General features: G+C 35.4%; 1 protein-coding gene and 1 long non-coding RNA gene across 2 annotated transcripts; both read right to left on the bottom strand.

Annotated features, from left to right (window-relative positions):
• Positions 1-6787: 6787 nt before the first annotated feature.
• On the bottom strand, positions 6788-9291 carry LOC146730274 (uncharacterized). The gene is made up of 2 exons (XR_014927453.1): positions 8848-9291; positions 6788-6879 (listed from the first exon to the last, which is right to left on the bottom strand). It is a non-coding gene; the product is annotated as an uncharacterized LOC146730274 (long non-coding RNA).
• A 1651-nt stretch (positions 9292-10942) lies between these two features.
• LOC144349229 (ATP-dependent RNA helicase DHX58-like) lies at positions 10943-18764 on the bottom strand. The gene is made up of 7 exons (XM_085493609.1): positions 18424-18764; positions 15682-17481; positions 15287-15460; positions 15027-15204; positions 14675-14798; positions 13629-13863; positions 10943-12760 (listed from the first exon to the last, which is right to left on the bottom strand). The coding sequence occupies exons 1-7, from the start codon at positions 18701-18703 to the stop codon at positions 12567-12569; spliced, it is 2985 nt and encodes a 994-aa protein (XP_085349735.1). The 5' UTR covers positions 18704-18764; the 3' UTR covers positions 10943-12566.
• Between the last annotated feature and the right edge of the window lie 1954 nt (positions 18765-20718).

Raw genomic sequence — 20718 nt, 5'->3', positions numbered from 1 at the left:
ACTTAATTAGTTGATTATTAGCTGAATTGCTGTGTTATGTCTGTCATCGTTCAGGTCTATTTGAAGTTTTGGACGGAACTTGGCTCAGTGGTTTGGAACTAATTACAAGATACCGTCGCTATTCTGACATCCGTAGTTATTAATGTAGTGAACGATTAATCAAAAGATATGACGTATTCAGTACTTAGTGTGATTGGCTTTATGATTGAAGGTTACGCCCTAGAGTCTTTTTACTGCATTGTAATTGGTTAGAGTTTTGAAAATGAATAAAGAGAGTTTGAGTTGGTCTTGGCGAATACTTCATGATAGACGCAGAAGAGAGAGAGTGCAGTCCTGGGCAGTCGAGTCCAGTCTAAGAGAGTCTTGGGGCGAGCCTTGACGCAGTCCAGTCTTGGGCTAGTCTTGGGTCAGCATTGCGAGAGTCTTGGGGACTTTTCCCCAGGGCGCTGTGTCTTATAGAGTGCTCCAAAAGATCGACTAAGACGAGAGTTGAAACGTATTTCGTTGTGTGTGTCTTATTTGACTGTAAAGTTAAAGTGACTTTCCCGATCCCGTACCTCAAGGGGACGAGATAGAGAGACGAGACGAGATTCCCCCCTGACAAGTGTGGAGGATCCCGAGAGAAGAGAGAATTTACCCCTGATAGTACATTTGAACTAAGTTGTTGTCATAGCTAACCATGAAGTTATAAAGTAGGAAAAGTGAATAAAATGCAAGTGATAGTCCTGTATATTAGCACAGTGCCATATGAGCCGACCGTAACATGATCCAAAACAGGCTAAAATGATATGAAAAGCATTTGATAAGTTGGTGGATTTGCTAATATATTTGACCTAAGTCATTGTTATATCGACCCCGCAGTTAAAAATATAGAAAAAAATGAGTAAATGTGTTGGAGAAGCTTCTTATATTAGCAGATTATACCTCTATCAAAGCGTAAAATGATAAACAAACTGCTTACAAAGTTGTGCAAAGCGATTATAAAGTTGACAAATTTACATTGAAATGTGACCTAGGTTGCTATATTATCGAGACCCATCGTTAAAAGTTCGAAAAATAGTATAAATATGTCGTAAATGTCCGATTATCATTCGTACAGACTGCTGAAACACGTAGAGGTCATAGGTCACCCTCGAATGACACAAGTGGAAAACGAATGCAATTTTGAAACATTTGCAAACATTAAATTGCCGTCAATTTCAATAAAATTCAAATGAACCTAATAGCTGAGTAGTCATGTGACCGATCTTTCACAAAAGTTAAGATTAATCTGGCATGGCTCGTAATTGTATGGGAGACCACCTGAGCAAACCAGCTGTGGTGACATACATTTTTTTCCTTTTCTCACAAACATGAAAAGACATAAAGCTTTTGCAGTTGACACATAATGGATGTAAGCTATTAAAACGGTGTGCAAAGTGAGTGCAAAGTTGGTAGATTTGCGTGTACATTTGAACTAAGTTGTCATCATATCTAACCATGAAGTTATAAAGTAGGAGAAATGAATACAATGCAAATGATAGTCCTGTATATTACCACAGTACTATATGAACCGACCGTAACATGTTGTAAAACAGTCTAAAATGAAATGAAAAGCATTTGAAAAATTGGGGGGTTTGCTAATATATTTGACGTAAGTCATGGTTATATCGACCCCCGCAATTAAAAATACAAAAAAAAATGAGTAAATCTGTTGGAAAAGTTTCTTCTATTAGCAGATTATATCTCTATCAAAGCGTAAAATGATAAACAAACTGCTTACAAAGTTGTGAAAAGTGATTGCAAAGTAGGCAAATTGACATTGAAATATGAGTTATGTTACTATATTATCGTGACCCATCGTTAAAAGTTCGACAAAGTGAATAAATATGTCATAAAGACATCATTGCAAACGTATGCAATTTTGAAACATTTCCAAACATGGCCGTCAATTCGAATAATTTTGAAATGACCCTAAGAACCGAGTGGTCATGCGATCGACCTATCACAAAAGCGAAGATCAATCGGGCATGGCTAACAATTGCATAGCTCGGGTTAAGCGCCCAAAACTGTAATAGAAGATTTACTTATCTATTCATAACTATTTATTTCGGTATGCCATTCCGACACGTTCACCAACGCGAACAAACATAGAGATATTGTTCTCGAGAGCAAATAAATTGACGACGAGACGAGATGTGCTACTTCCTGTTATTCTGCAATGTATACTCTCTGAATTTGCTTTGGAATTGTTTGATAATCATAGAACGAACATGTGTTTTAAATTTGTTATATTCGTAACATGAATGATTGGGCGTTTCTTAGCCCGGACACACCACGTTTCCTCCTGTGCGTGAGCGCAATTGGGTCTATCCGAAATGGGTCCCTTGTGTATGCCGAAGAACTAGCTGCAGAAATGATGGTTCTAAATATACCAAGTTCTGATATAAAAGTAAAATTGCCACTCCCTCTTTCCTGAAATAATTTCCCATTCACAATTTTTAATCCAGTCACTGAACAAAATTCAAGTATTTCCATCCCATAATTATTAACTACCACGTCTTTTGAAATTCGTTTATCAGCCTCTTGTCCCATATTTTCAAACCCCTTCATTGGCAAATAGGTGCAATCCAGATCGATACCATCAGATTTGCAACCTGTTCTATCATTAATATCTCCTGCAATTATAACATTGCACTCATATTTTCTGGTATAAATTAACATTTCAGATTCTAAAGTATAGAAAAAATCTTTGTCAGCGATTTGTGAGCTTTCTGGTGCTCTATATACAATACCAAGTAACACAATCGGGTGGTTTTTCTGTTTTATCAAAGCCCAATTTATATTTTGTGAGTTACTAGAAATAAACTTTAAATCAAAATTGTCTTCATTATTTTCTCGACATAAAATTGAAATTCCACCTGATGCTCTACCATAATTCTGTTCCCTTCTACCAAGCATATGAAAACTTTTAAATCCCTCAAAATGCAGATCAAAAAACTTATAAAGCCATTTTTCAGTGAGACAGGCAAAATCAAAAGATTTCAAATAATCACAAAAATCTACATTTTCTATTTTTACCAATAAACCGTTCACATTCCATACAAGGAATCTCAAACTCTTATCTGTTTTAGAACATCTTGTGTCCAAGCATTCAAAACTTTGCCCATGGCCCAGGCCAATGTCTCATCAGGTATTGTTTTGTTGTACTTCACGGCTGTCACTCAGCGGTCGTATATCTTGGAGTTGATCATCATACACATACCATCGATTTTGATTTTATTGTACATAAATTGTACTTGTTTGCCCACAGTTCTTGTGTCATCTGCCATCTTTCCCAGCTTCTTTAGATTTATTTAATTAAAGAAAAGGCAATTGAAAAAAACTATCGTGTCAGTATTTTCAGCTATGGTGTCGCATCCCAAGGTATGTACCCCAATTTTTATCTCACGTAACACTCATATCCATAATATGTTCATTTGAATACTGATGGTAAACACATATGACGTATCGGTTTTGTGCTGAAACTACGAAAAAATATATAATACTAATCACTACTACTAGTATGTGGAAAATATTGTTGTAAAATTTTAGGACGTTTTGCTTAGGTTTCAGATCGTGTTATCAAGGCTTTAATTTCGCGAGTATACATAACCAGGGACAGTCTAATGCAATGGCAAGCCCTTCAGTGGATGAACCTCTATACAAAGACATAACGAGCAATATTTACCAAATGTATATTAACACTAAATGAGTGATGTGATGTTGGAATGATTCCCGGTGAATTGTAACTCAATTTCAATGCTTGATTTCCACCTGGGACGAAGGTCAATAATTATGAATTTGTTCGAAAGCTGGCAAATATGAGTTTTACACTTCGTTATCGACATCAGTTAAATCTAACTACGTCATACCATCACACAAGCTCTCAAAAGAAAGAAGTAAAGTAAAGAAAAACACCCACCAAAATCTACACAAATATCTGACAATTATGATCCACAGTGTATTATAAAAACAAATCATTTAAAAAATTATTCATTGATACAAAACAGAAAAGTTAAAATACATAATAACAAGAAAGTTAAAATGCATAATAACATTCATACTCATTTCTTAAGGAAGCGATAAATGAAAACCAATCCAACATTTAATTGATATATTTTCTATACAAGTCATAAAACATATTTATAATTAACCAATTAATTAATCAATCAATCAATCAATTACCAATCAAATTCAATCAATGTCACCGCATTATGGCAAAGCTACATATATAAAGTCAAGTGACTGTGTCAATTAAAATACAATCAATTATCTTCAATAATGTATGTGCACTAATGTAAATCCTTCAGCGAAAGAATGCATAATGTTATTGATGGATTGGACATACACAAAACTTAGTAAGTACTGCAAATCTCAGCAATAATGATTTAAGTAAAGTCAGTAGGCAGTCCTAGATACAGTCAGTATTCATATAATTGAGGACATGTCAACTAAAGCTCGGTGTAACAGTCATACTTATTTCTTGTTAGCTAACCATACTTCTCAAGGTGAATGTGAATGTATATGCTGATATACATCATGGTATGACCTGGAAGTGAAGTTACGAATGGACAATGTCCCCTGATAATAGCAATCAATTTGCAATCAATAGATTCATAAATGCATCTCATGATGATTCGTGTCGATGGACGGTTTGAATGTCACTGGAATTCGGTGTGTAAAAATATTTATTTTATTTTATAGTTTGATCATATATGACCACTATGACCTGGCATCTCGATCGGCGCATGAACTACACAATGACAATGAGAAATATATATATCATGAGCATAGTGAAATAGAATATAGTAGTCAATTTGCGGAAAATGTTACTCACCGTTTTTGTCAAAATGTATAAAAGAAACCATTGTCACTGTCAAGACCAATGTCTAGGCATGGAAAAAAACGATTCCTTGGTTCCATATTAAACAGTATATGGTATCGTAGTATCATAATGACATATGTACTTACTCAGAGTAGATTTTCTAATATGGCTCCTCGCTTATAGTAAAGATACACTTTGGCCATTTAGAAAATTGAACAAGACCACGTGAAGAATTCATGTCAAATATCAGACTTTTGCAACTAAGTGCACACGTTGTCTTCTTTTCACCTCTTTTATATCGTACCAAGCTGCTTGTTGCAACTATCATTTCCACAACAAACAGTTCCTATATTAAACACAAAGAAAACAAACCTTAAACGTAAATAAATATCATGTGTTGGTGAAGCGAGGCACAACGGGTATATTTTGCACAATCGACGACATAAACACACGAGCGTAAGGGTGTGTATATTGAGTGTATTGTGCACTTAAAGCATAATAAGTAAGATGTGAATCATGTGGCATGAGCTTAATCCCCTGTGGTCAGTATGTCAGTCGCGACAACTCATTCACCAAGCATAGCACTTGTTTGGTGGTCTCCTTTAACAAGTTAAGTCCTTTAAGTCAAGAGACGATTAGTATGCAATTAGCCTTGCATTACTAGACCTTATTGAGTTGAACATGGCCAGAGTAGCCATTAAGATTTTCTAAGATGCACAGAATGAACGTAGTGAAGCAGTTGCCGTTTATGAGTTTGTGGAACATTGCGCACACAACAATCACGTTGGGTACAGTTTGCCAGCTTGAGATTAACAATTCGCTACCACGGTGTTTTCGCAATGGCATGTATGAAGTTAGTGGCCATCCAAGTGTAAATGTTTACATTGCGAGAAAGAATCATACAATGTTCAGCTTTGGTAATATTGTGTTTCATGGATTATATGGTTGACCATCAACATTTGGCCTTTATCGGAATATAATAACGCCATGCTAAAAGAATGATGGGCACATTGGTGGAGTTTATGCAATATACCACATTACGGGGATATAATAACCCCATGCTAAAATAATGATATATATGTGGAAACATGACAGTAAAATGGTGATGTACATAAGGTGTTAACAGATTGCCTGACCTATCAGAAACCTAAAAATGCACACATCTTTGTAGATACATTATTGTCTAGGATTATTAATATCAGTATCCCAACCTACCGATATTATCAGTGCCCCTGAAAGATCGGGGTTCCTCGAAAAGTGTCGTCCTAATTCTGCTGAAGGATCCTGGATGAGTAGAAATATAATTTGTTCCTTTCTTCATGAGATAAGCTGCATCACATATAAAGTGGTTACAATCTTTACACATAATACTCGGATTCCTTCTGGATCATGCATGTTTTTCTGACGTTCCTTTTTCTTTTGTGCTTCGTCTTTGTATTTAGTCAGCAATGCTAACTAATTAATTATTGATTGTAAAAGCAAAGAGAAGAACATTTCAATTTATAATTTTCAATTTTTATAAAGACTCTTCTGTGTAAAGTATGATTTCTTCAATTAAATCGATCACATGATCGCAAGTTGACAATTTAATTGGGCGTTTATTTCAGGATTGTGATAGTTTTAACCTTCACTTGACATTCACTAACTTTGAATATTGGGGGGGGGGGGGTAATGCCAATAATTTAATTAGTGAAGCTATTTAATTTGACCTTAAGTTATAGGTGTTGGGGTTATAGTCAACCTGCCTGCACACATAATAGAGTCAATTTTTTTTTTTTACAAATATTTGTACCCACCAAACATTTTTAGTATTGGTTTCATTAATTGATATTTGGACATCTCAATTTTATGTATTATTTTTCATATTTTGGTGACAATGCTTGATAACAGTTTCGTGAATATTTATAATGTGTTGTTGCTTGATCTGTTCTTTCAATTCCCTTTCATCTATTTCTCTTAATCGTTTTATCGCTTCCTCCATGTCTTTCTATCTTTTTTGATTTTGTATTTCTCGCCTCTCATTTACTGACCCCCTGTAGAAAAAGTTTATCATTGCATTGCTATTATTGACACACACAATACGGAGAAACAACGTCTTATTACATGCAACATATTACATCAAATCCAGGGACCAACCACATTTTGATCAAAGGCGCATAACAACAACAAAATACAAAATATTCAGTGGTGAACAACACAAAATATGTATATGAAAGTAAAGTAAAGCTACATATATTAGTGTTGCCTTGAAATTAACTATATTGGAGATGTATTTATGTAGGTTGGAAATGCACTACATAGGCATGGGGCACAAACGACAAACGCCCTATCGCGACATGTTACCAATCTGAACATGTGTACCTCAAGCAAACGCACATCAGAACACCTGAGACTAGCAATGTTTGGGATTGTCCTCAACCTGTTCCTTAGCACTCAAATCTTTCAGCTTCTTTTCGTTTTCTCTGTAATACCGTCTACACATGTCTTCATTCTGAGTGGGGGATATTGGGGACAGTTCATCATCCAAATAATGTATAGCATCACTTCCCCTCAAGTCATAGTAAATAATCAGCGCTGTATTAAATTCCCTTTGATAACGACATGCTATAACATGTGGCATACTGGCCAATCTTTCACCGTTCATCCTTTTCTCGACGATCCAATTCTCATACATAATTGTCATTTTTAAAAGAAAATTCTTCTATTTGTTTCATTATTTTCGTCACAGTGGCGATGAAAGGGTCATCTTATCACCCGGGATGAATAAACTCTCGTTTATCAATGGCTTATTGACTTTTCTACTCATCAATATTCTTCTGTACCTCAGCGACTTTCATTGCATCCATTCCAGCACATAAAGATTTGATATGACCAATCGCATCATCATATTTTCCAACGCCAAGTGAAGCACTCAGTCTAACAATCTGTGGAAAATCTGCTTTATCATCTTTGAATTTTATGTCTAAGTATCTTTTCATGATTTCATTGTAAGGATGATTTGATGTTGTATGATGACATTCGTCGAATATTATCGTTGCAAGCGCTGATAACTTAACTTCTTCTCTTGTCTGCTGTCATAACAAGAACATCCTTCTGCTCTAACACTTCTAACAACTGTATCTGTGTCACTAATCCCCATCACATAGCCAGCCGGCTGGTAAACACGTCTTCAACTCTTCACTCTGCTGTTGCACTAAGCTACGAGTCGGAACAATAAATACCGCTTTGAAAACACGATTGCATCTGTTTTCCATGTTTATACCGTTCACTACACAACGCAACAGCAGCCACTGTTTTCCCACTGCCTGTTGGTGCACATATTATGTAGTTTTGTCCATTCAAACCAGGTTGTACTAGTTCTTACTCAAATACTCAAACAATAGTATTTTTTGAAATTCGGGAACTTTGGCATCTTTCTGAATAGGCTCTTCAGAACTTAATGCAAATGGTGCGTCATCTGCATCATCATTTGGTGGGTTACGATCTATTGACAATAGCCAACTTTCAGTTTGTCGTCTTAGTTGCATGATTCGGCCCCAATAGTCAACTGTTTGCCCACATTTTCAGTTTGGATTCTCATTGGAATTTTCTCTACCTTATCTTCATTTTCTATAATAGATACGCCTTTTAAGTTTGTCTTATTTGCCGCTATATCCAGATTCACCACTGGTTCAAATACACCATCTTTTTCTTTTACTTCTTTGTTTGGTTTATCTGTTTCGGGGTCATTATTGGTCACGTCATCTGATGCGTAGGCTTGGGAACATATTTCAAGTGACGAATTAATAATGGACACCTTTTCAACAGACTGTTTGCGGTCGGAACTAGGACGAGAGCAGGAGGGTTTGAGATGTAGTATAATCGTCCACGAAAAAAAATCTATTGCAAGATCATGAATATGCTCAATTATAGACGGATCCCCATTAGCATGGATTTTATACCATCACATGTCATCTGTAGTATGTATCTGTACAATGGAATAATCTATATGACATACGTACCCATTTCCCGCTGAAACTGTTTCCACAGTGCTTGTTGGTCAATTGAATGAAGTATTTCCTTCAATATCGTTGAGTTATCGGATGATAATTCCCCCTGCTGTATTAATTGCGTGAATAACTCTATTCCTGTCTTCGCATTCTCCAACTGTTCCACGACAACGTGGTCTACATTTTATTCGGTTAAATTCTTGCTTATGTTCATCAAGGATTTCCTGAAAGGCGAAATGCCTGATGGTCGTGATGGTTCCGCTGCCATTTTCACTAATTGTTATCCACCATGCAAAAAAGCCACATAACCCGTGTAATTAACTACTTAGAGTCTTTGCTGATTTGAATGCAAGTCAAAAAATAGCCAATGAGCGACTTTCCCTGATAACGTATGTCCATTTTGTATTTACGTGTACAAGAGTGGCAAGGGTTGTCATATTACAGCAATATCAATGTGAGGCAGCCTTTTTGGTTTACTCTTTTCGGTTAGAGGGGCCATGGGAGTTCCCAGTAAACGTAATTATTACTTGGAAAGCATGAGTCATGAGAATTTCTGACAATAGAGAAGGGTGAAGGCCACATTATAAAACGACACGTGCCTGTCATATGGTTTGGTTTTGTTGACATAGGACACCTAAGCAAGAATGCAAAGGTCATAAACTGGCCACCTAGTCTGGATTTAGCTATTATTCAGTTTGCCGATATTTGTCAGATAGTTCGTTACATATTGCCCTATGTAAATTTGTTGAAGATTTGAAATAAAATACATCCATCGAAATATTAGTAAATTAAATGTATGTGCATTCGTGACATAAATATATTATATTTTGTAATCTTATATCACACGCATCTAAACGTTATCTTTCTGTGTTCTTCAACAATTGTACATACAGTGGCATAAACATCTGGTCAGTCTTTACAAATTACGGTTTGGCGGTTTGTTAAACCATCGAACACTTGGAAATCATGTGATCGCTGGATACTGAGCAACCCCAAGGATAAACTTCGTGGTTATAAATGGCGGCAGTTGTGGGATGATTTGTACAATTTGGCTTGTTCTATAAAATTTATTGTGTGTTATTGATTTTTAAAACAATCATTTATTCATCAATGACTTACTTACATATATATACGTGTAGTACATTATTTCAAAAATCTAGATTTCATAAAATCGAACAATTTGACTGTACAATACCGAATCCTAATAAATGTTACAATAGAGGATTTCAAATTTCAATAAGAAGTACTTTAATTAGAATATTACAGTCTCATTAAAAATGCTATATTGATTGATATTAAAAGTTCATGTACTTTCTTCGGCAACTATCAGCTGCCCATTGGTGACGAAAGCAATGGCATCGTTCGCCTCCCAAAGACTTCTAAAGACATCTGGACCTTGCGTAGTGGAAGTATTCTTCAGTGATTCTTGACCCCAATCTTGCCTTGTAAAGCCGAGTCACATCTGTAGGTGAATCTGCGTTGAGAGCATTCTGACGGGTCATATGAATGGCTAGTTTAGCAGATGTTATAATGTAATTCATTAAGCATAGGACTTTTCGTCCATAGTTTTTTTCCAAGCTGGGCTGGCCCAAGGACGTGTCTAAGTTGGAAGGTGCTATGGATAGGTACACCACTATCAATAGTATACCGGGTATGTGTACTGTTCACCATGAATGACGCCCACAACAATCACATACAGGGGTGGATGCAAAATGTTCAGCTAGTGGGCACCTTCACAATAACGTCATTGTTGCATTACATTATGGGATATATAGGAGTATGAATAACGACGGGTTTTGAGGAGGGTGCTCTCCTCTAAACCTGCCACTGACATATTCATTATACATAAACTCCTTATGACGTATCCACATTCAAATTCAACATTTGGCTATCGTTTCTTTACGACGTAATTTTTTCTGTCACATTTCAATTTATCTCAATAAGAATTATATTTTTGAGAGATTTACTTACTATACTCCAAATAACAAACAATCAAATTTGTATATTAGAACGGCATCGTTTACAAATGGTGACGTCACATAATCGCTCAGGGAGCGAAGAATTCACTCACAGTCATCAAATCTCAGAGTCATGATCCACAATGCACTTTGATACGACACAAAATATACATCAATTTTATTCTAGATATGAGATCAATACAAATAATTCTGTATTTATTTGACAATTGCTATCAATGTCACTGGCGGTCATAATTACAACATTACTTTACATACAGAAAATTCAAACACTATATTTAATTCATATTTGTTTATGTATATATATATTTACATTAGTGCATTAATTTAAAAATAATAATAAGCATAAGTATACTGTAAAAAAACAATAGTGAATAAAAATATTCGTCAGACAGCATGTACATAGCGGCATCGTAATAATTAGTCAATTAATTTATATGGGATCTATAAAAAAAATCATTTTTTACTGAATGTAATTGTAACTATTAAAAACACATCGAGTGACACACCTGAATGTACACGTCATATATTTAAAATTGTCTATATACTAATATATTGAATCGAAGAATAATTCCTCTACATTTATATTCGGTTAATTTATATGCGAGCTATATACAAATCATTTTTTACTAAAAGTTATTGTAATTAATAACAATGTACCTGATTGTACACAGAATTTATTTCAAATTGTCTGTAAACTAATATATTTGATTGAAGAATATTGATACATTAAAGTGTTTTTAAAAATTTTAGTATTTTCTTTATAAAAATGTAAATGCTATTTAATTAGCATATCATGTAATGCCATACTACCGTGTAAATTTACAAATACATATAAACGTTCGGAACAGACTTTACACAGCAAATTTAAGAACACAACCAATTAACATGTAATCTTTATAGATATTTAAATCAATAGAAAGGATTCAAAGCAAGAATGTATTACATCGTACTTAAATTTCGTTCTCAAAATATTTCAAGTCACTTGACAGTCCTAGATACAGCAATACTCATGTCAAGACTTATTTGTTTAGTTATGTTGACCCACAATATCAAGTTTAACAGAGAGATGCAAATACGAAAATAAAGGTGACGTTCTCCGTGCAACAGCAATATGCAATCGTGATCAAATCATAAAAACATATATACATGAAGGCATATAGTCCAGAATTGAAGACAGAAATGGTCACATATCAGACCTTTATATAGCATACATCGATCGATAAATTAGCACTATGGTCAACTGTCCATGTTCATGCAAGAAATATCGACCAGCTCGTATTACTTGGGGTTAGATTGTATTTTATTCATTCTCGATAGCTCCGTAAGTAACTTAAGTAGTTATTTATAAGAAGACCCGGACATAAAAAATACATTACAATAACAAATCTTATACAAATTTTACTCTTCATTAAAATTACATCAAGATAAAATACAGGGTAAATTTTTATAGAAATTTATTATACACATATTTACAAGATTGCAGTGACTTGCTGTCTTTTGAAAGAAGTGACATAGAATTCAAGAAGGAAGTCGCACTATATTGACAACTATTGTGAAATATATTTGGCGTTCGGATTCAATTTCTGTTTGAATGACTAGGGGTTTCCCGCAATTACGAAGAGACAGCCAGTCTAGTTTTCGAGTATATTCTTTCTGTGTGCAATTTTATCAGCTCCCAGTGATATTATCACCTAATAAATATCATATTATAGTATCAAAACCCACACTAACTCGTGTATCAATGTAGATTTCCTAATATTGTTCCTCGCGTATAGGAAAGGAACATTTTGCCCATTTAGGAAATTGAATAAGACCGTATGGAGAATTCATATCGAATATAAGACTTCTGCAACTAAGTGCGCATGCCGTCATCTGGACTCCTTTTTTATAAAGTACCAATGGCCCAAACTGCTTGTTGCAACTATCGTTACCACAACAAATAAGTCCTGCAATACAAGTCAAAAAGACATAAACATCTGTCGTTTAAACAAATGTCATGCCTGTGTGAACAGGATATGTATGTTTTGTATGTCTTATATGTTCTGGTCTGAATAAACGAAAAGCAAAATCCAAGTAACGTGAACTTGAGATTATAGCAACAAATAGAAATTGACACACATTGAAGGAGGTTAATCGCTGAAAAAGACAAATTTGTATTAGAAAAAGCTACATGTGATTTTAATTTCAGACACGCACTACGATAACACATAGTTCGGACCCCCCCCCCCCATACAAGTGTAATTACATTTCATAGTTTCCGTGAGTTGTGAAGTTAAAAAAATGTATCAATATAAAAATACACAAAACTAAAACACTAAAGCGGGAGGGTCGTCACCTGCGCACACGCGGAAATTGAGTCCCAAGCGACGATAACAACACACACTAAAAACGCAAAGGCTCATGGGTAGACGCTTGTTTGTAAGCAATGACACACTATGGCCATCTGACGCATTAACAACCTTGAACAAAAACCATTCATAGATGACCCAGTCCCAATGACATAAATATATACTATTGATTAATTGTCAATAGTATTGGCCGCCACTTAGCCGCCGTGATCTTGACACGCGCACGCTCTGAGGTCAAAAGCGCCATTTTGTTCGTCCTGTGTCGTTTCTTGTAATGTTGTCCTTCATATGCTTATACCTCTACGACGTATCTGTTTGGTACTGGTATATATGGAGAAACTGGTGATTGTTCATGGCATGAACCAATGTCGAAAGTGCTCCAGAAATTTACAGACTACAGAAGGTCATGAAAAGTGGAGTGTGTGTTTTACAATAATTTACTAGAACTATCAACAACCCAACCTACCGATATTATCAGTGTCTCTGTAAACTTGAGGTCTCCTGTAACGGGTCTCCCTAATCCTGTTGAAGAATTCGGGATCGGTGCAAATATAATGTGTTCCCTTTTTCAGTAGATAAGTTGCATCACATACGAAATGGTTGCATTCTTTACATAACACTCGTATTCCTTCTACACCGTGCATGTTTCGTCGGCGTTCTTTTTTCTTTTGTGCTTCTTTGTATTCATTCAGCAACACTAACTGGTTACATTTAATAATAAAGAAAAGACCAGTCATTGCGTAATATCAATGCTAAACATTAACAGTACCTTGTAATCTTTGGTATTTTATGTGTAGTTAATAGAGTTGGTTAAAGTAAGTGTATAATTGTAAACCTTACGGTTGTGGATAGAATGTAAACCTCACAAAGACCGAGTAAGGTTTATAGAATTGTAAACACCCGGGACCTGTATAATTACCGACTTCTACCACGAGAAAGTGATACAAATTATATTTATAAAACTATAATGTTTACTAATTTTCATATCAATGTATCTGTGAATGTTTACTAATTCGCATAATAACATATGTGATATAGTAATACATGAACGACGAAAGCAATTGTGCACGTGCCCATGAGTGATATAGAAAGGCATTAACACATAATAACAAGCGAATGAAGAAGATGACATATAATCTTCAATTAGAGTAGAGTTTTAAAATACTATATGGATATGTAACATTCTTTACTCAGGTGTAGTTGAGGCGTAGTTCTGAACAATAATATTATTGCTTTCACTTTTTTATTCTGCAATATAGGATGCATATATTTTTTGGTGTAATGATTCGCCCCCATAATATAACATTCCAATTAAGGTGAACAGTCATATAATAATATCGCGACTAACAATACTATAGTGAATAGGGGAGCTATCAAATGGGGTCAGTATTAACCCACATGGACTCATTATCTAAAATATATGGTTGAAAACTGTTTTTGTTTCTGATGGGTACACTCCTCCACGTGATAGTTTTAAATTTGTATAACATTTATGAATAGTTATATACATACCTGACGTTGTTTGATCTGTTCTGTCAATTCTCCCTCATCTGCTTCTCTCAATTGTTTCATTGCTTTCTTCATGTCTTCCTCTCTCTTTTGATTCTGTTTTTCCCGCTTTTCATTTATCGAATTACTGTAAGACAAAATGGTTGAGCAACGTCTTATCAACAAGCGTGGAGAAACGCTACGTAACAGGGTTAATCGAATCAGGTACTATGAAATCACTTTCCACGCGCTCATCATCAAACCAAATACACTAACCCTGCCTTAACATGCTGAATTATTGAATTACAACTTATAACTATAACTATAAATTATATGCATTTATATATTATTTATATATCAAATTATGAATGCACACCTTTCTACAATCAGGTAGCAAATAGCAGCGTAAGCTCTTGCACGACCACGTGCCTGCACAGAACCAATCTCGTTACTGACAAACTCATATCGGAAGACAAAATTGCAATCTGGTATATCCAATCCTTCCTGTGCTACATCTGTTGCTACTAATAGATTGATTCCTCCATTTTGTAATCCTAAAAAAAACAGATAATATATATGATAATGCTGTGAACATGACTAGAACAAAATACTGAAACAATGTAAACTGATGCTGACCTTTTCTAAAGTTTTTCAGAACAAGTTTTTGCTGTCCATCATTCATGAAGCCATCTTCTTCTTTTCCTTTACCAACTAATCTGTCTACTTGAACAAACTTACATAACTGTTCCTGGTCTCCAATAAATGATTTTAAAGCTGCAGTTGCTGCTCTTGTCCTTCCAAATACAATGCCTGCATAAATTAAATTGAAATAATATACATGTTTTATAAATTATTATTAAAATAATTGTGTCTATTTAAATTTTAAGTGTCCTGTACACAATTGATTCATCGTTAACCTTAAGAGTTCTGCAACTAACCGACTATGCAAACCTTTCATTTTACAACCTAGTTAATTCAATTTCAATCATCATATGTTGGTTTGGTAGAATGCATTACTTAAAAATAATTACCCCTTGATAATTTGTTCCTTTTGTAAATTTCCACCAGCTTAGAAACGAGGACTTCAAGTTTGGGGTTATCTTCAACCTCTTCCAGAGCTATCAATTCCTTTAATTTCTTCTCTTTTTCTCTGTAATAACGCCTACACATTTTTTCTATCTGAGTGGGAGATTTGGGGGATAGTTCATCTGTAAATAGCCTATCTTCCAAATAATTTATAGCATCGATTCCCCTCAAGTCATAGTAGATAATCAGTGCTGTATTGAATTCTCTCAAATATCGACATGCTATGATATATTCCCGATTGCCCCTTCTTTCTGCTGTCATTCTTTTTTCCACGATCCAGTTCTCATACTGCTGAGTACCATGGTTATGAGGGGTCTTGTCACCTTCAAAGGTAAAATCTTCTATTTTTTTCATTATTTCCGTCATTGTTGCGATGAAAAGGTCGCCCTTGTCACGACCTGGGATGGATAAAATCTTATTTACTATTGGCTTATTGACTTTCTTACTCAATTCCTCGATATTTGTCTGTACCTCAGCGACTTTCATTGCATCCATTGCAGCACATAGAGTTTTGATATGACCAAATGCATCATCATCTTCTCCAACGCCAAGTGAAGCACTGAGTCCCACAATCTGTGGGAGATCTGCTTTATCATCTTTGAATTTTATGTCCAAGTATCTTTTCATGATTTCATTGTAAGGATGATCTAATGTTGTATGATGACATTCATCTAATATTATCATTGTTAGACCTGATATATTTACTTCACCTCTTTTTAAGGAATTTACTAAAACTTGTGCCGTCATAACAAGAATATCTTTATTTTTAAACACTTCAATGACTTCATCAGTTTCATTTATACCTGCCACACTGTTGGCTGGCAGAAATGTCTTCAGTGCATCACTCTGCTGTTGCACTAAGCTACGAGTAGGGACAATGAATACTGCTTTGAAGTCGCTTTCTGCATGTTTATGCAATTCATTGCACAACGCAGCAGCAGCAATTGTTTTCCCACTGCCTGTTGGTGCACAGATTATGTAGTTTTCTCCATTTAATCCAGGTTGTACTAGTTCTTTCTGATACTCGTACAATTCGATTTTTTTAGTAGTTTTGGCAGGCTTTTGAGTTGAATCATCACATGTGCGGTTCCCGGATTTAGGTTTTACATCTGCATGCTCACTTGGCAAACTAAGGTCTAAACGACTCAATTTCAGTTCATCATCTTCTTCTTCACATGACGCTTTTCCAAAAGTCAACTGTTTGCTCACATTTTCAGCTGTGATTCTCCTTGGTGTCTCCTCCATCATACTTGTATAGCTACTGAGTGGTGGTGAAAACTCAGTATTAGATTCATCCAATAAATCTGTCTTATTTGTTGAGTTATTCGAATGGAAAGCTGGTCCACATGCACTTTCCTTTTCTTCCTCTTCCTTGTCTGGTGAATCTGTTTCAATGTCAAAATTGACCAAATTATTTGATTCAGAGGATTGGAGACCCATTTGCCTGTGAGTTGAATGTGCAGTGTAATTGCTGGGTTTATTATTATATATTTTGTCATCTGTGTCTGGCGAATCTATTGTAAGATCACGAATACGCTCGGTCATGGAAGGACCACACTGTTGTGACTGGCCTGTCATTGTAATTTGCTTAGATTTGACCATAGAAGCCTTGTCCAGATCACCATCACCAACAAGGCATTTGGCAGGCGTTTCGTCATCTGTATTGTCAATGGGTGTTGCTGAAGTAAAGTCTAGCTCTTTGGGTTGAGGCTGGTAAACATCAGGTGATGTTCTTGTCGTGATTCCTGAAAGTAAAACAAGAAATGTTGGGTATATATTAAACTATTAATGACAGATTCAAACTGTGCTTTAAGTGTTGGGTATATCTAGTCTACTTCCAGTCCAATGACAAAAACTGTCAGTACAATTTGGGAAAAGATTTCACTCTTGTTTTATTTATATATATGTATACACATATAGATGGAATTGAAATGTGCAACACAACAGAAGCATGTTGGCCTGTCAAAGATTTGAAAACAATGTGTCTGCTATCTCTGGGCACTTATCCTATTGATGATCAAGTTATAATTTTGGTATCTTGAACTAACTAGATTTAGTCCATCGGAATAGGGATATATTTGATTTGATAATACGTTCTCATGTTTGATAGGTTTTACACTTGCAGAATATGTATTTGTGTTCCTGAAAGCATCCCGGTCCTAACACAATCTTATAAAAGTGTATTTTCAACGAAATCAGCAAATTTCAGACTGCCAATTTGCACTTTGACTCAGCATATGATATGATCTAATAAAATCGTGTTTTGTATTCCACCGATTTTGATATAATATTTAAATAATTTCATAATGTATAATTCATATGTTATAGTAAAGTGCATGTCAGTGTTGGTGAAGTGGATCAGAGTTGTGATTAAAAAACAAAACAATAAACGTTCTTGTCATGAGGTGTGTGTTTTTTTATTCTATACTTTCCATACAGTGAGTCTCAATTTATTAACAAGTCTCCATCCCATAGTTGTCAAATAAAAATATGTATTACTATATTAGCTCTTACATAATAAATCAGTATTTTGCATTATGTAATGACGTGGCTTATATACATATATTCTACATGATCCTAGTTCGAATATTCATGCATCCTGAACTTTGTGACCTCTCACGTACAACTATCGAGTATAACAAAACATGTCATTTTCACAATGTGCATATTCTGTATGATTTACCTACCCATTTCTTGTTGAAATCGTTTCCATAGTACAGCTTGTTCAGTTTCATGAAGCATGTCTTTTAATATCGTTGTATTATCTTCGGATAAGTGCTCATTCTGTATTAATAGCTTGAATAATTCTAATCCTGTCTTGACATCTTCAAGCCGTGCCTCACCCACGTTCTCTGGGCACAGAAACTTCATATCTTCTACATTTCTTTTCGTTAGATCCTTGCTGATATTTAACAAGGCTAGCTTGAAACGAGGAATTCCTGAAGATCGTGATTGTTCCTCTGCCATTTTTATTAATTGTTATACACTGCACTGTACAAAAGGCCCTTTAGCCATATTGTTCATCCCACACAACATTGCCTTTAATTCGAATTTTCAAGTCAGAAAAGACCATGTAGCCATGTCATTGGGGTACTTTACTCAGCAACACACATATTTCTTCGATAATAAAATTGTTGTAGTGACAGAGTTGACGCTTTATAACTAGATCAGTAAGAGGCAGCCATATTCGTTTTCAATTTGTCGTTAGAGGGGCCATTGGATTTCCCCGTAAACGTAATTATTACTCGGAAACATGACTCATGCATTCAGAATTGTATGATAATAGAGACGTCTGGGGGTAATATATCACATGGCTATGTTGACTATATGAAAAGGTTCAAAGGTCATATTATATCAGTATACGTATCTCAAGTTAGTTTGGATTTCACACTATCATGTCTTACCATGAACTGCTAGTATATTTGCGATAAAACACAATAAAACGGGAACACAAAGCGTCATTCATTGTGGCACGTTGTTTGGTCAAGATTTCTATTCAAAACTACTTAATGGATGTCTGTGAATGCGGGTTATTACATTATACTGACTTTTTGAACCGTATATTCAATACAGGTTTTCCAAAAAAACTAGGTCATTACTCAATGTCGTCATGAATAGCCCAACCACTAAAACCTGTATCTGCCTCCTGTCGACCATTCATGGCGCCCGCAACGATCGCCAACACAATATATATGCTCATCATACCAGTTACCCATATAATATACCATATTACCCATTTACCTACTTAACAGATCAGTTAGCATTTAGCAATCTAACAAGTATTTTTTTTTCTTTTACATTCTCATTTGATATTATAGCTGAAATGTATAGCCAACCGTCATTTTAAATTTAGAATAACATCCAACAAGCTAATGACCTGATTTTCTCACTAGTGACATATTATGTTAGTGGACTATCATTTTTATCCCCAAATGAATGGGATCGATCCTGGAAAGCAAGTGATACTTATGTTTTGGTGACATCCTATTGTTTGTTGAGACTTTAGGTCCATTTATTACTTGACAGTGGATATTAACCAGATTTGTGGTGATCAATGAAGGGCGCCACCTTTGTTCATGTGCGTGCATTTTTTATGCATAAAGGGATGAGTCGTGTTAATTTGACGTCTTGTGTGGTATGTGTTTTGTTAGTGTCCCGCCTATGTGTGGATTTCTGTGTCAAACTTATTGTGAACGGTCCCAAATCTGGATATTCTGATAGAGCATGAATATGGGCGTCGTATAATACCAGACATTACCAAACTGTACAATAACTCACGAAACGTTAGTGGTGTTTTGAAGCAGCTGACCAAACGTTCACAACACCGATATGTTCACGTCCACGGAATGGACGGGCGGACGCAGGTCGTTGCTGAATTTACTGGATTTTTATCTCGATGAGCATAAAGGGAATGACATTGACGTCGGACATTGATTAAATAAAAATAGTGTGTACATTCCGATGTTGTGTGATAATTTTGCCTTTACTGAACGATATGTTGAGAAGTCATACACGAAGATTGAGCAAAGTCTGAATTTCCGTTTTGGCCTTAGAGAATTGGTAGTAATTTGTGAAATAACATTTCCATGTCAAATCGCGAGAAAACTGCGTATCACGCTCATTTGCGTAGACCCCGGCTTTTCGTTAACATTTTATCGTCTGTATGCATACGTTATCGTATCCCAACTGAAGTGTGTGACCTCGCTCTGACCCCAGGATTGCCGAACTCTTATGCGTTGTGATACAGGAGACTCCATAGAAATAACGTGTTGATATGTTAAAGTATAGCGAGATACTTAATACATGGAACTACGTCGAAACAGATGGTTTTATTATAATAACTGAATATTCTGATAAAAATAGGAATTATTCAGAACCTATATGATGCAAATGTGTATATCACTTCAAATTTTGTGGTTAGTTGTACATAAAATGCAATATTTTTAATGAAGTAGATGTAGTAGATGTACATGCATATCCAG

This window comes from Saccoglossus kowalevskii, chromosome 19, assembly GCF_978046115.1.
Source record: "Saccoglossus kowalevskii chromosome 19, keSacKowa6.1, whole genome shotgun sequence".
Lineage (NCBI taxonomy): Eukaryota > Metazoa > Hemichordata > Enteropneusta > Harrimaniidae > Saccoglossus > Saccoglossus kowalevskii.
This window is presented reverse-complemented; position numbering and strand designations above follow the sequence as displayed.